At 43.7% G+C, this 16,257-nt stretch overlaps 1 protein-coding gene across 1 annotated transcript; it reads left to right on the top strand.

Moving 5' to 3' along the window:
* Positions 1 to 2,683: 2,683 nt before the first annotated feature.
* On the top strand, positions 2,684 to 16,182 carry LOC130476885 (melanoma antigen recognized by T-cells 1-like). The gene is made up of 4 exons (XM_056848891.1): positions 2,684 to 2,774; positions 13,744 to 13,840; positions 14,650 to 14,754; positions 16,009 to 16,182. Exons 1-4 carry the CDS (start codon positions 2,701 to 2,703, stop codon positions 16,075 to 16,077), a joined length of 345 nt encoding a protein of 114 aa, XP_056704869.1. The 5' UTR covers positions 2,684 to 2,700; the 3' UTR covers positions 16,078 to 16,182.
* The last annotated feature ends 75 nt before the right edge of the window (positions 16,183 to 16,257 follow it).

Below are 16,257 nucleotides of genomic sequence, written 5' to 3'. Positions count from 1 at the left end.
GGGCGGATCGCCAGTCTTAGATATGGACATATTCATGGAGGAGAGGGGTATTCATGGCTGTTAGTTAGAATGGATACTAGTCATGCTGCATACCTATTCTCTCTAGTATCAGAGGAGCATGCCTATTATTTTGGGTGCGGTGGAACACAGGCAGGATGGTGCTGCTGCAGTTGTCTTGTTTGTGGCTTCCTAGAGGCACCTGGTTGGCCACTGTGTGAACAGACTGCTGGGTTTGATGGGCCTTGGTCTGATCCAGCAGGGCCTTTCTTATGTTCTTATGTTCTTATTTTTTTGGCATTTATATTTAGAAAACTCAGTTTGCATAAAATAAGTTAGAAACATTTGATGTGTCCATTAGCTCCAGGAGGACCTGAACATTCAGTGGCTAGCTCTTCTAGCTATCAGAGGGAAGTGGCAGGACTATTGGGGAAACTGGTACAAACAGAAAGAGCAGAAGTTATATTTGTTCACGCTAATTAGAGTGATCAAAAGCTACACCGGCAGGAATTCTAACTCGTGATAGTCATGAGAGCTAGGCCTATGGAGGAAAAGTTAAAAAGGGGGGCAAGGGAGGGAATCTGGCTACTCCTTCAGTACTCAAGCAGTCTGGATCCGTGAGGAAGGTATGTTTCATTCTCTCTCTCAATCTTCACTTTGTACTTTCCATTGTATGTTTCGGAAGGGGCGTTTGAGCTCTACAAAATATGAACTACATTTCTTAAAATATGGTGCCTTCAAAATATGGAATATTGTTATTATCTTACAGTAGTGAGTCAGTTATTTTGGTGCACAGTAAAATGCTACTTAGTGGAAACAAGTCATGATCCTGCACACTGCTAAGATGTTGAAGTCCCATGGTCCATAATGAGATTTCAGCAGCAAAACTGCAGGCAGGATTGCAGCCAAAGTGTTTATTTGTATATATTTTGACAAGGCCAAAGTGTATAAATTAGATTAAGCCATTTAACATGATTTGGTTTGGATAGTTTAATTTCCTTCAGGCACTCAAGCAAATGGTAAACAGACAAATCCATCAAAAAGTTTTTATAACATTAGAAAAAGTACAAACACAGTGCAGTGAGAATGCCAATGAGGTAGACTCAGCTAGCTTAATTAAAATAAACATTATTTTGTTTTGCTGCATTTGTAAAATTATATGCATTAAATTAATATTCATTTAATGAAGTATATTCATTGGGCTGGATCCAAACCTTTGAATATAAAGTGAGTTCATGTAAGTAATTTTTCCTGCCTTCCTCCTTCCCCAAAACCCTTGTGAGAAGTTCCAAAATAAAGTTGGTGCTTTAAATTCGTATGAGGAAGTAGTTCTGGAGAACATACAACTGCATATAGCTTTATATACAAAAGTGTAAAGAGAGTCTAAGTTTACATACAAATTTAAAAAGTAACATGCAAGTTTATAATGTGGACTGTATCTTACATCTTGAACCTATTTTTCTCTTTTCTTTCTAAATGAAATAGTGATTTTTTTAAACCACACTCTTTAAAAAACGTTACACCTGCTAAGGGCCAGATAAAATTGCATTTTTGGCCGCATCTTATGGACCACAAACTATCTATGTACAGACCTGTAGCAGATTCATCCCATTTTAAAATACCTTTTCTCCTCAGGGTGCAAAGTAATCATGTGAGGAAAAAGATGAGCTGATTTCTGCCACATGTATATAACTTAAATTTTTTCGCAAGCTGAATATAAATCGAATAAGTATAAATAGCTTTTTAAATCTGAAGCTGAAATGAATTTTTTTTTAAAAATAAATGAATGGATTATTAGGCATTTAGTGGTAAACAGTAATTCTTTAAGTGGTCAGTGTCAATTGGCCCCACATCCCTTATTTTGAAGGATTACCTCTTATACCAGATCATTAATAAACATAATCCATGTCCATAGTTTTATTAATTTAAGACTTTTCTGCTTGCTTCTCCCACTGTTAAAAGAATCTTATTAATGTTACTTAAAATAGAGTACAATCCAACAAAAAAACAGTATTCCTATCCGAAGAGTTGAGGTATGGCAATCCTACCAAGCCATCTTCTGTTCTATTAGGTCATCATCATAGAAGACTTCACCTCTTGTAGGACCTCCAAAGTACATCCTTCTCTTCATTAACAGAGTATTTGTAAAATAAAATGGAGTCCAGTTAAAGACTAGCAAAACTGATTTCAGTATAAAGTTTTGTGATGCAGAGCTCACTTCATCAGACACAGTATTATGTATTACCAGCATGTGAGATTGTTAGTCTGACTTTGAATATCAAGAATTATAAATTAGATTGTTTATAAGGCACTATCAGTGTGCATGATATTTTACAGAATAAAAAGAGTGGCTTCTGGCCTGGTGTGTTCATAAATGAAACGTCTATGATGAGGAAGATAATAAAGGGAACGGAGACAGGGATAAATAAGTAAAAGCATGCTTTTCTCTCAGTTACATGTATTTAGGCTTAATTTCAGAAAGGAATGGTGAGGGGTTGTGCCAAATGCTTCACATCAAAGATGAACTTGAATGAAGCTAGAGAGGTAGCATCACACACTGGAAGGCATTTACAGGTGTACATTCCAGGGAAGGTTAAAAGGCAGACACATTTGAGGGAGGGAGCAAGAGAATGCTGTGGGAGTGCATTGTACAGAATGGCCGTAACTCTGTTCATTTTATAGGAATTACTTGGACTGAACAAGATGCCCAGGGGAGAGCATTACCTAGATGGCAACTTTGGCAGAGGGAAGGGGTACACCTATCTTTCAGCAGAAGAGTAAGGATAACTTCAATTTAAGGAACAAAGATTCTGGTTCATTTACAAATATATCTCTTCTTAACCACAAGGCATGTTTTTCTTCATCTTGAACCATGTTTTAATGTACAGGTCACTTAACTGAAATTCAAGACCTTACAGACTTCTTCAGTCCTAATGCACTGGTCGCTGAATGTTCCATTATGTTGATTGTTTTGACTCCCTCTGTGTAATCGCCTTGAGAATCTCCACGTGAGAAAGGCAGACTATAAATAACATATGGGGTTGGGATTTATCATAGATGGCCAGTCCCTGGCAAGCATTCTTGCAGCCTGTCTAACCTCTGTAGTACTAAATCATGACTGACTCGTGAAAGAGGTCACACCCTGGACTTAATCTTTGGCACTGAGCCTTTGACAGAAAGTTTGGTTTCAGAGCTAGAGACTTGCCCTAAACCATGGTCTGACCACTACCTATTTAAAGCCAAGGGGAATGTGGCTCCAACACCCCACATGAGATGGCCCTCTATTAAAATGATCCACCCACACAGGCGCATGAATCCTATTGGATTCCAGAATGCTCATGGGGAATTTAGGATTCCAAACATGTGCTCTGTTGAGAAAGAGTTGGAAGCATGGAATGTGATGCTCCTTGAAGCTATCAACAAGGTTGTCCTCATCAATCTCACCTGCCCCTTGTTTACCAGAGGAGGGGAAAGACCTCAGAAGTGGGGGATGCCATAGCCTCCAGTCTCCAAAGCAGCCATTTTCCCCAGGATAATTAGGTTTGCCAACATCCAGGTGAGAGCTGGAGCTCACCCAGAATTATAACTGATCTCCAGATGGCAGAGATCAGTTCTCCTGGAGAAAATGGCTGCTTTGGAGGGTGGACTCTAAAGCATTATACTCTACTGAAGTCATTTCCCTCCCCCAAGCCTCACCCTCCCAAGGTTTCACCTCCAAATCTCCAGGAATTTTCCAGCCTGGAGCTGGCAACCCCTTCTCCTTCACAACCAACAGCTAACCTGTCTTTATCTACCACACAACTGGGCCATAGTTTTCCAAGGTAGAAGCTGCTAGGAAGGAGAGGGAAACCTGAATACAAAGGTTGGCGGTTGGGTAGGAAGGGGAAAAGGAAACAGGGAAAGGGGAGAGGTAATGGGGGCTTTCAGGAAAGGAAAAGAGGAAATAGTGGAGGAGGAGTAAATGAGATTCCTCCCGCAGGTCCTTATGAGTTTCCTCTTCTAAAATTTATATCCTATCTTTCTGCCCTTACAAGGACCACAAGGCAGCTAACAAAGTAAAACATACATAATAAAACCACATTTTATAATCATTAAAACCAACCAAAAATAATTAAAACAGTTAAAACCAGAGCTAAAATACACACAAAGACATTAAAACAACACTGAAAACTTTGGGCAGGAAGCAGGGAATCACTGAGGGAACACAGAATGAAACAAAGAAGTCTTAATCTTCTATCAGAAGATGGCAACAGAAGGGGACAAATCCCCCTGGGGATAGAATTTCGGTTTTGGTTCCATGACTAAGAAAGCCCTCTCCCAGTTTGCCACTGGCCCAATCTCAGAAGGAGCGGGCACCTGAAGCAGGGTCTCCGAAGATGATCATAGTGGTGGGGTAGGTTCATAAAGGAGTAGAGATCACATCCGTACTGAGCTCCCTCCCCAAATTATGTCCTTTCCAGGCACTGCCCCCAAATCTCCAGGAATTTCCCCACCCACAATTAGCAACCCCAGGATCTCACAGAGAGAAAGCCACATGGCTACAGGGGAGGGAGGAGCTGCAGTGAGGAGTGTAATTGGGAGAGATTGCCCCTCCTTCCTGTTGCACCAGCAGAATGAACCTAATGAATAACTTCTTTAATATTTTTCTTTAATGAATAACTTCCCACTCATCTTCATCACAATATTATCAGAACTCAAACCTTCCTGGAAGCCTCTGACTCCATCCTATAGCAGGGAAGGATTGCTAGATTGCAGCTCGTTATTTTGTAACAGTAGTGTGCCCCACATCTAAGTCATGCAGCTGGACTTAAAGAGTATAGGTGGAGAGCAGCAGGCTGAGCCTCGTGTTCTGGGGGTTGGGGCAGGCAAAGAGAGCAGGATCAGAAGCCACTGAGGATAGGAGAAAAAGATCTGGAGAGGAAGGAGGGATCAGGTCAAGCCCCTTAGGAGTGGGGCAAAGAGGGATGAATAGTAATGAGGGGAGCATTTCTTTTTTCTAGTCTGATTAAATATGTGGGGATCTGTTAGTAATTTAAAATATTTTAGCTTTGTGTGTGGGTGTATAATATGCACGACCTGCTTCTTGGAGCAGTGAAAAGTTCCAACACTTATTTGGGCTGTTGGCGCATTTTAAGAAAGAATACCAGAGACTTGTGATCTCTTTGCGGTATTTATTTCATTTACAAAAATACAGATGGGGTTCAGGCAGAGATAAAGAGTATTCTTTCCAGATAGAAAGATCCTGCACTTAAAGCTTTAAATCATTCTCTCAGCAATTACTTTTGCTTCACTGTCTCGCTCCTATTCCAGTCCAAATGCTGCTTTCACACAGACCCACACACACCTGGCTCCCCCCTTCAGCTAACAGGAAGGAGAGTCATCACCTTCAATAATGATGGCTGTGTAGTCAGAATCATTTGGATACAAATACAAGCCATGAACATTCCCTTTGTCATGTAGGATAGACTGGTTCACAGGGATCACCAGTTCCTTCTCTGAGGGAAGGGCATTTTGTAGCTTGGGTTTTCCCGCCCATTGCTTGGGGAAGCAGGACTAAACTTTTTTCAACTTCTTGCCTCCCTGGAGGGAAAGCCTGTAGCTTCCAGTTTCCCTCCTGCCTTATTGGGGAGAACACACTTGCAGCAGAGCTCTGCTGTGCTTTTTGCCTTTAGTTAGGGAGTCTTTTCTGTCCTTCATCCTTTCTATTTCCTTCCCTTCTTAAAAAAAAAAAACTTTTCTTGCCCTTGTTCCCTCGCCCTGTTCTTCTTCTTAGCTGTAAATAATGACGGTTTCGCCTCATACAAAATGGCAACTGCTGCTACTGGAGATCACAGAAAGGACGACCTCCTCTCTGAGGGAGGCTTTGACCCTGCTCTTCGTCCCCAGGGGACACAGAAACACAATGATACCCCTGTCAGCCGCTCAGGCGGTCTCTCAGAGGGTAAGGAGCCGGTTGTTTCTGCTGCCATGAAGATCAAGGTGGGAAAAAAGGCAGGATCCCTCAAGCAGCATCGCCCCAGTGCGTCTAATGGAAAAGACATCAAAAAGCTGCCTAGCTCTGGAGACCCGGCAGCAGCCTCTGCTGACCTTCCCTCCACCCACAGGCAAGCGGAGGTGTCTGGCATTGGCAGCCATCACCTTCTTCAGAAGACATCAGTCAGTAATGTACCCCTCCCCACTCTGGGTGCAGTCGTAGGAGGGAGGCCCATTTCTGCAAAGGAGAATGGAGGCGGCCATGATTGAAGCAGCCTTTGCCCAGAGACAAGCCAATCCAGTCCCTCCCTTTCACAATCCTATGTTTGAGCGCCCTATAGCTGGTTCAGGCTGCTCTCCCTCCCACTCATGTGAGTAGCGATAACTGCTGCAGCCAAGGGGCAGCTCCAAAACCATGGCCTACAAAAGCAGGCAGAAAATCTGTGTGCCCCAATTCTCAATCCCTTATGGAGGATTTGTCTTCCCTCAACTCTGATTTAGAGCAAGATGTCAGGGAAGAGGGTGAATGCACATCTAAGATGGAGGATCCTACCTCTGAGGAGGAAAATCAGCCTAGACTGTTTTCTGCAGAGGACTACCAATCCCTCCTTTCTAAGGCCCTCGTAGCACTAGAGCTTTCCGAGGAGCCCAGATCAGCAGAGGAACCCAAGTCCAAGGTCTGGCCCAAAGGCGCCAAGGCATATTTCCCCAGAGTATCCTCACAGAATAAAAAAGTGCCTCTGCCAGAGTATTTTGAGAGGCTTATTAGGATTGAGTGGGATAAACCCACATCCAATAAGCAGTTTCCTTCAGCAACTAATAAGTTATATGAGATGTCTACAGCCACCAAGGAGCTTCTCAACCTCCCGGTTGTGGATGCTCCTGCGGTGTCCTTACAGTTAGCAGATGGCCTGTCAGAGGACGGGGTGGGATCCATCTGTGATCAGCTGGATTGCAAGATGGAATTCTTATCCAGGAAGGTCCACGAGTCTTCGTCCCTGGCCATTCAGGCTACTACCACCACAGCCATCATAGCTAGAGCCTTCCATGCCTGGTCTAAGAAGCTCTCGCAGCTTCTTTCAGATGCTGACAGGAGAATTGTAGATGGCATAGAAAGGGTTATTAAAGTTTCAGCCTTTCTTGCCGATGCATCCTTAGATGCCTCCAATGTGGCTATCCGCAGCCCCTTCTGGTTAAGGGCATGGCAAATGGATGTTAAATCCAAGTCCATGCTCCTAGCGTACCCGCTTCAAGGGGGCAAATGTTTTGGTGATCGCCTAGATAAAATGCTAGCAGAAACCAAAGACAAGAAACGCTCCATGCCAAAAACCTTCAGACAGGAGTCCAAAGGCGTTCCTCAGATCTTCTGATCCTCACACATCCTTCCCCGCCTTAGGCAGGACCAGAGGTGTTCCTCCTGGTCAAACAATCGCCAGTCCTTTCAGCACCCAGGGTGTTTCAATCATCCCTTCCAACAACAACAATTCAGAGGAGACAAAGAAGACAAGTCTTCCAAGTCCGGAGAACAGTGACGCCAGCCTTATGCCTGTGGGAGGGAGACTCCAGCTCTTCCTCTCACAGTGGCTAGGGTCCCAGCCGGATGCTTGGGTCCTCCAACTTGTGCAACAGGGATACCTCATAGAATTCAGCAGCACCCCACTGGATCGATTCATCACATCTCCAAGTTCCAGATTGACCTCAAAGGACCTAAGAACCCTGGACATCATAGATCACCTGTTAAAGATAGGTGCAGTAGAGGAGGTTCCCAACAAAGAGCATTACTCGGGAGTGTATTCAATCTTATTCACGGTCCCCAAGAAGAACGGGGACTGGAGGGCCATCTTAGATCTGAAGTTCATCAATAGATACATACCTCCCAAGCACTTCAGAATGGAGACCCTTCAGTCAGTCATGGAGGCTCTACAACACAGGTCTTACATGACGTTCATCGATCTTCAAGAAGCCTACCTTCATATTCCAATTCATCCCTTGCATCGACGGTTCCTGAGATTCCACTACATGGACCTTCATTTACAATTCCGGGCCTTACCCTTCGGTCTGGGCCCAGCGCCGAGGGTCTTCTCAAAGGTACTGGTCACCTTAATAGTGGAAATGAGGAGAGAAGGCATTCAGGTCCATCCATATTTAGGTCCATCAAAGCACACATCGATTGCCCACACTACAAGGGTGATCCAGATCCTAGAAGATCACGAGTATTTTATAAACAGAGAAAAAAGTTAGCTGGTTCCTCTGCAAAAGATAGCCCACCTAGGGGTGATCTTAGACTCAACTTCGGATACCATCTTCCTTCCAGAAGAAAAGGCAGCAAAGATATCCTTATTGGCAAGAACCATCGCCAAGGCTCGACAGCCCTGCCTGCTGACCCTAGCCTCCTTGCAAGGACTGATGATCTCTTGTATTCCTGCAGTCCCATGGGCACATTTCTGTACTTGACCCCTACAATGGCTCCTGCGCCCCCACCAACACCTCATCACCCAAAGAATCAACAAAGCAATTCCATTGTCTCCTCAGGTAACAACAAACCAATTCCATTGTCTCCTCAGGTAAAGGAGAATCTGATCTGGTGGGATGACCTGTCGAATCTACTGAAGGGCAAGCAATTTATACTTCCAGAAAAAAATCAAATATTCACAGACACCTCTCTGGATGGGTGGGGTGCCACTGCAGGTAAGGAAATGGTTCAGGGCATTTGGTCCATTGCAGAGAAGAGGCTGCACATCAACAATCTGGAACTGGGGGCGGTCCGCTTGAACCTCCTACACTTCCACACGATCTTACAACTCAAACATGTTCTCACCAGGACAGACAACGTCTCAGCAAAGGCCCACCTCAACAAACAGGGTGGGTCCAAGTCATCCTCTCTTCATCAGGAAGCTAAGAAAATCTTCCTCTGGGCAGAGAGGAATCTGATACACATCAGGGCCGAGCATATCCCGGGAATCCAGCACACCCAGGCCGACTGGCTGAGCCATCGATCCATAGATGAGGGGGAATGGTCGTTATGCTCACAAGCCTTCCAGATGGTGTCAACCAAGTTCGGTCCTCTGGAAGTAGACCTCTTCGCCTCCGGGACTAATCCTCAACTCCCCAGGTTTTTCTCCCTGTTCCATCAACCTCGAGTGGAACAAGTCAACGCTCTCCGATCTTCCTGGCTTCAGGGAATCCTCTATGCCCCCCCATTCCCATCCTCCCAAGGGTAATCAGAAAGTTTGAGCCAAGAGCACAACTATGATACTAATCGCTCCAGATTGGCCTTGTCGCCCATGGTACGCCTCCCTGGTGGTAATGTCCATCCAGAGACCCTTACGTCTTCCGGACCTACTGAACCTTCTACAACAGGGACCCATATCTCTTCCCGATCCTGGCTGGTTCAAACTTAACCGTTTGGACATTGAAAGGCTCAGGATAGCCCAACTCAGCCTGAGCGATGACATCATTTCCACCATTTTAGCAGCCAGTCATCCCTCTATAAAAAGAATATATGACTACACTTGGAAAGCCTTCGTTAGATGGTATCGGAGAAAACTGAAGGACCCTCTTTCTATTCATCTACCATCCTTACTTGCCTTTTTGCAAGAAGGGGTAAAGCAGAACCTCAGACCAAACACTCTTCGCAAGCAGGTCTCAGCCATTTCTACAGTCATACCTATCCTTGATGGCTTCCAGTTAGCAGCTCACCCTCAGGTTAGAGCATTTCTCAAAGGGGTTGCTCAATCCAGTCTGCCACCCATTCATAGTTTCCCAACCTGGCGCCTAAATGTTGTACTCCAGGCTCTCACCAAGGCTCCCTTTGATCTTCTGAGAGAGGTTCCGCTTAGGTTCCTTTCATTCAAGATGATTTTTCTAACTTCAATTGCCGCAGCCAGAAGAATCGCAGAACTGGGAACACTCTCCATCCGTAAAGAACTCTGTATTTTGCATAAAGAGAAGGTGGTTCTATGGCTCGACCCCTCCTTCTTCCCAACAGTTAATACAATTTTTCATAGACTTCAGGAAATTCAGTTGCCATCCTTTTGCCCCAACCCATCCATGCCTAAGGAAAGGGAATGGCATACCCTAGATGTCCGCAGAGCCCTCAGGATCTACATCAATCGGACTTCTCCATTCAGAGTCTCTGATGCCCTCTTCGTGTCCGTCTCCGCTCCTAACAAGGGGCACAAGATGTCCTGGCCATCTTTGAGTTGTGCAGTTAAGCAGTGCATAGTGGAAGCTTACCATGCTTCTAAGCTCCCAATGCCAGAGGCTATCACTACCCATTCCATCCGCAGCGCAGCCACGACTGCGGCCGCTAATAGACAAGCCTCTGTAGAAGAAATATATAGGGTGGTCACCTGGTCCACCATTTCCACCTTTGTGCACCACTACCGTATCGACACCTATGCCTCTGTCAAGGCTGCTTTTGACAGAAGAATCTTGCAGTACATCTTAGAGGATGACGAGGATTAAATCCCACCCAGGCAATAGCTCTTGGACATCCCAAGCTACAAGATGCTTTTCCCTCAGAGCTGGAATGTAGCCTTGTTTACTCACTGAGAGGGTTCTTTCCACTCTGAGGTTGAAGGGAATCTTGCCCACCCGAAAATGAACGTCAGACTTTGTGGATGGCCTCTTCATAGCAAGGGATGATCCACTTCCTAGCTATCATCAGCCTTCATCTTACATTTAGAGGGTGTTGACACATTATCTGTTGCTTTCCCCTCTGTTTCAGTTACGTGTGTGAAGTTTTCTACAGTTGTCCATGTTTATACGTACCTGTTGTTATCTATGTTATACCTTGTTGAATGTTATAGTGGCTACATCTGTCTCTATCAGCCTGCTTTTGGAAAACTAGAAGCTACAGGTTTTCCCTCCAGGGAGACAGGAAGTTGAAAAAAGTTTAGTCCTGCCTCCCCAAGCAATGGGCGGGAAAACCCAAGCTACAAGATGCCCTTCAACCTCAGAGTGGAAAGAGCCCTCTCGGCGAGTAAACAAGGCTACATTCCCAGCAGACCCCCAAGCTCATTTATCTGTCTGCCTGCCTGTCCTCAAAATGTAGTTCATGTATGTAGCAGATATGTGCATCATATAGCTCATATATGCATCATGCATTATTCCACAAAATAAGCAATGTAATGCCTTTGAAGAAATATTCTGACCTTATCTAGCAGTTCCAATAATTGACTTTTTGCCTGTGTGTGTTAAATGCTGTCAGATCCCTTCTGAGTCATGACGACCCTATGAATTAATCTCGTCCATTGTGGGAGTGAAAGCTGGACAATGAAGAAAGCTGACAGGAAGAAAGTAGATTCCTTTGAAATGTGGTGTTGGATGAGTGTTACAGATACTGTGGACCACCAAAACAAAAACAAAAAATAAGTGGGTTCTAGATCAAAATGACTAAACTGAGGCTATTGTACTTTGGTCACATTATGTGAAGACAAGAGTCACTAGAAAAGACAATCATGCTAGGAAAAGTTGAAGGCAGCAGGAAAAGAGGAAGACCCAACATGAGATGGACTGACTCAATCAAGGAAGCCATGGCTCTCAGTTTGCAAGACCTGAGCAAGGCTGTTAACAATAGGACATTTTGGAGGACATTGATTCATAGGGTCTCCATGCATCCAAAGCGACTTGATGGCACTTTACACACACATACATTATTGACTAACATTTGCCTTTTGCAAGGTGTATATTGTGTGTATACAGAGGTATGCAAATGACACAGGAGACACACACAAACCAGACAGAGGAGGCAAATCCTGCTGAGGTCAATGGGTTGTATTCACAAGGACACTTGCATAGAATTAAGTCTTTATGGTGAAAAGCCTCATAAGACTTGGGGTATTCATCAAAAGTGTCTTCCTGAAGAATTTTACCTGCATCGGCTAGACAGATACTATTGCTGAAAACATTATTTTCACTGTTTATCATCGATAGCATTATAGACATCCTCTTCTGATGCAAACATAATCTCTTGGCTATTATTCTCACCAAAAACAGGGATCTATGCCAAAACATTTTTTTAAGGCAAGTTTGGTTGATATTGGTGACTCCAAAACCAAGCCCTTGCAAACTATCATTAACAGTTTTAGAAGGTTTATAGTTCAGTCCTAGACAGATTACATCCATCTAAGTTCATAGACTGTTAATAATCTTTTTGGTACATAGACAACAGGCAGACCATTCCTGGGGGGAGGGGGGTAGATCCATGGAAGGGAAAAAAGCATTATTAGGAATAATAAAAATAATAAAAGGGGAAAATGCCCCATTGCAAACAGCGAGGCTGCACAACCGAAAAAGGTGGTGAGGCCACGCTGTAGCTCAAGGGGGGCGGGCGGTCCTGGGGCAAAAGGGATTAGGAAGCTAGCTGTCAGCTCCGCCCCTTGGAACACACCCTGACGCCAATGCAGCCTCCTGCTTCTGGGATTTAGGTCCCAGCACGGCAGCTGTGGTGGCGGAGGCCCATGCTGCTCCAGGTCGCCCAGGTACCAGCGTGTGTGCCAGGTGGTACTAACAGTATAAGTGCCCATTATCCTGGGTTAAACAGGCACTTACGCCGGCGCAGGGTCACACCGGCTCCTGTGGAGCTACCCTCCCTCCGGATGCGCTGTCACTAAGAACTGTTCTCCATTAGTTATTTTGATCTGTTTGCATTTCATTTGTATAGAATTCATAACAAAACACTACTTCTTGAACTGCTTATAGGTTACTTTTTTTTAGCAAATTAGTTGTCTATATGCAGGACATATTCATGCACAGACTCACAATTGCTGCCTTCTGGTCATCACACTTTGTCAAATATCTTCATATTTGACTTCAAGAGCTTGGAGACATCAACACCAGTTGAACAATCTAAAATAATTTATTCTAGGTCTTCATGGCGATAAAGTTGGCCAAGTGGTTATGCTTATATTTAAGGATGTCTAAAACTTCCATGCCCTGACCTGGATAGCCCAGGCTAGCCTGCTTTCATCAGATCTCAGAAGCTAAGCAGGGTCAGCTCTGGTTAGTACTTGGATGGGAGACCACCAAGGAATACCAGGGTTGCTATGCAGAGGAAGGCAATGGTAAATCACCTCTGTTAGTCTCTTGCCTTGAAAACCTTACTGGGTTGCCATAAGTTGGCTGTGACGTGATGGCACTTTACACACACACAACTTCCAAAGATACATTTGAAAATGATGCTACCAAAGATGGGATCTGCCTAGCCTCTACAGTGAATATTTATGAGGCATTTCTGTTAGATGGAGAGGCTTTCATCATGAAAACACAATGCTATGCAACACAATCCTATGTAGTGCTTACCTGCTCCATCCAGCCTGGATGACTGGCAAATATGCATAGAACTTCTACCTGTAACATACAGGTTGCAGCATGAAGTGAAATATTTTGCCCTAAAACTTTATATTGTTTGTGACTGTATTCAACAATTTCATCATTTCTCTTCGTGAAATCTTTGTGCAGTGGGCCAATTGTGCTGAGGAATGATCAGGAATGCATCTTTGTTCCTGGTTTACCATGTGTTTCCTTTACTGCCTACTATATTATAAAATCTGTCTTGAATTATGGAAGAATTTCACTAACTAAACATGCTGACTTGCATTTACTACAAATCTGAGTATGCAACAACAGCTGTTGCTTCTATTTCTCTCTCTTCCAAAGTGGAATTTTATATAGGGCCCACTGAGATCCCGTCTTCACATACATGCCTTGAAACTGAAACAGGTGTTATTTGCCCTCCCATATGTATAATCTCATTTTTCTTTCGCACAGGGTTGCAGGCATTGGAATTCTCATTGTGGTTCTTGGTGCTTTACTGATTCTTGGCTGTTGGTATTACAAAAGACGCAGTGGTTATAAAAGCCTTCTGGTAAGGATTGTGACTAGCTTCCTACTGGTGGGGGTTGCGGTGTTCAGTTTCTGTCACATTTTTATCCTACCTATCCTCACAATCACTCTGTTAGGCTGAGAGTGACTGCCCCAAGCTTTCCCAATGACCCTCATGGCTAAATAGGGAATTTGAACCCAGGTGTCTCCAGTCCTCCTCTCCCATTATAATTAGCTCTCTAGCACATACAAATGTAATACATAGATCTCCATGGTTCAGCTAGTGCTTAATTTCAAGAAAATGCTGAGACTCATGTCTGCCCAGAACCCCTGATGTATGAAGACACTCTGCAGTTATTTGATCATGAGAGAAATGCACTCTGTACTTGCTCAGGGGTACTTTAACCTATTCTTTAGTTTGATGTTTTAGAATTGAGCTTGGACATAGAGTACCAAGCTAGTCATGCAGTTAGACAACATACAGACTACTACATATGTGAGACACTCCCCCCCTCCAATAAGTGTTTTGCATGAATATAGAGAGGAGAAAACCATATACACAGCACAGTGTCAGATCAAGGAGAACCTTGATTGTAGATGCAACTTTAGAAAGCACATTTCTACCATGTGGGAATATTGTTAACACAGGATAGTGTGTTGAAGAGGAACTGAAAGTACTTTCTAGTCAATGTAGTTTTTACAGCAGCATTATAGACAATTGTAAGCATAGATTTAAGCCCTACCTGTGAAAACGCTCACATACTGCTCTGATTCCTTATTTCCATAACCTCATTTTTCTTGCAATCAGGCATTTCTTTTCCCTCTCCTACCTTTTCTTTCACTTTACCAAAGAGCAAGAGTTTCAGAGGGGCCACCATGCAGACCTCAGAAGGTAAAAGTGCTTTGCTGGGCTCCAGATACCCCTTACAAGAATACACCACCAACTTCAACCATGTGGTAAGATTAATATGTTTCATTAAAGCTAATAAAGACTTACATAGTAGCCTCAGAATGAATACCACTTCAGACAGTTTCAGTAAGCAACTAGAATTTGGTATACATGTTTGCTCATGTGTTTAAGAAAGCATTTTCTTCATTGGTTTGGAAGGAAAGAGGGCAAAGGGAAAGGCTGACAAAATAAAGCCCCCTTGTCTTGTAACTATAGCACTGGTGTTAGGAATTGATTCATTGGGTGGATGTATGACCTGAACGTGCTGCATGTTCAGATATGAAAATCTCCTGTAGTTATAAGTGAATTGTAAAATGTTCATAGCATCTTGCTTTTCATTCAGCACTTTCTTCAAACCAGATCCAAGCCATTTTATGCGGTTTATGAACCACAACAAAATGTTGCTTAAGTTGTATGAAGTGAAAACTATTCCTGTTTGAAGTTTGCAGATATGCAATTTGACAAAGCTATCTTACCCAGACCTGGATGGTCCAGGATAGCTCAATCTTGTCAGATCTCATACACTAATCAGGGTTGGCCTGGATTAATACTCGGATGGGAGACCAACAAGGAAGTGTAGGATCACTACATGGAGGCAGGCAATAGCAAACCACCTGTGATTATCTCTTGCCTTGAAAACCCTACAAGCTTGCCATAAGTTGGTTGTGACTTGACTGCACTTTCCACCATCCCCTTTTACTTTAGGGCAAATTCACATATTAAAAGTCCACAGGGCAGTCATGCACCTGGAATTCTGTGTTGGGAACTCAGATCCCAAGTGGGGACTGTGACACATGGAGAGAAGGGGCTTAAGCCTTCTAACCCCATTCCCAAACTGAAATGGCCCCAGGAAGCCACTGTTTGCTCCAAAGGGGTAACTTACCATTTGGTTCCCCCCCTCTTTTGTTGTTGTTTTCCCAGTAACTTACCTGGGAATAAAAAACTTGTCTCTCTTCAGCTGTTTTTCTCTTAGTAGGGGTCTGAGATTGAAATAAACGCTGCTGGTGAACTGGGAAGCAAGGAAAGGGCACAGCACCCTCCCTTTGCTGACACAAAGCCTTGAGGCAGGGACTGCTTTAAACTACTTTGAGGCACTTGAATTTACATACAGTATCATTAGTATTAGGTTGTTCTACCCAAACATTAGTTTGTAATTAATGCTGAAGTTTATGAGCTGTAAGCATTAGTTTGATTGCAGAGTGAATGGCTATCTTTTGATTAATTAGTTTAATGTTTCCACCATCTAATTTTTGTTAACACAGGTGCCCGATGCTCCACCAGCTTATGAGAAGATCTCCGCCAGCCCTTTACCACCACCATATGCGCCATGAAACAGGAACAATTAAATCAGAATGGAAGCTATAGCTAGGTTCTTGCTTAAATACATGTACACTCTTTCCTTTCTAGCACTACATAAGGAAAAAAAATATGCCTGTGCCTATGAATGGTTCCAGAAACTATTATTGCTTAGGAAAATCTAGCTGTTATATATTGTGTTGATGTCCTAGCCT

This window comes from Euleptes europaea, chromosome 4 (assembly GCF_029931775.1).
Source record: "Euleptes europaea isolate rEulEur1 chromosome 4, rEulEur1.hap1, whole genome shotgun sequence".
NCBI lineage: Eukaryota > Metazoa > Chordata > Lepidosauria > Squamata > Sphaerodactylidae > Euleptes > Euleptes europaea.
The sequence above is the reverse complement of the archived record's forward strand: the minus strand, read 5'-3'. Positions and strand labels throughout refer to the sequence as shown.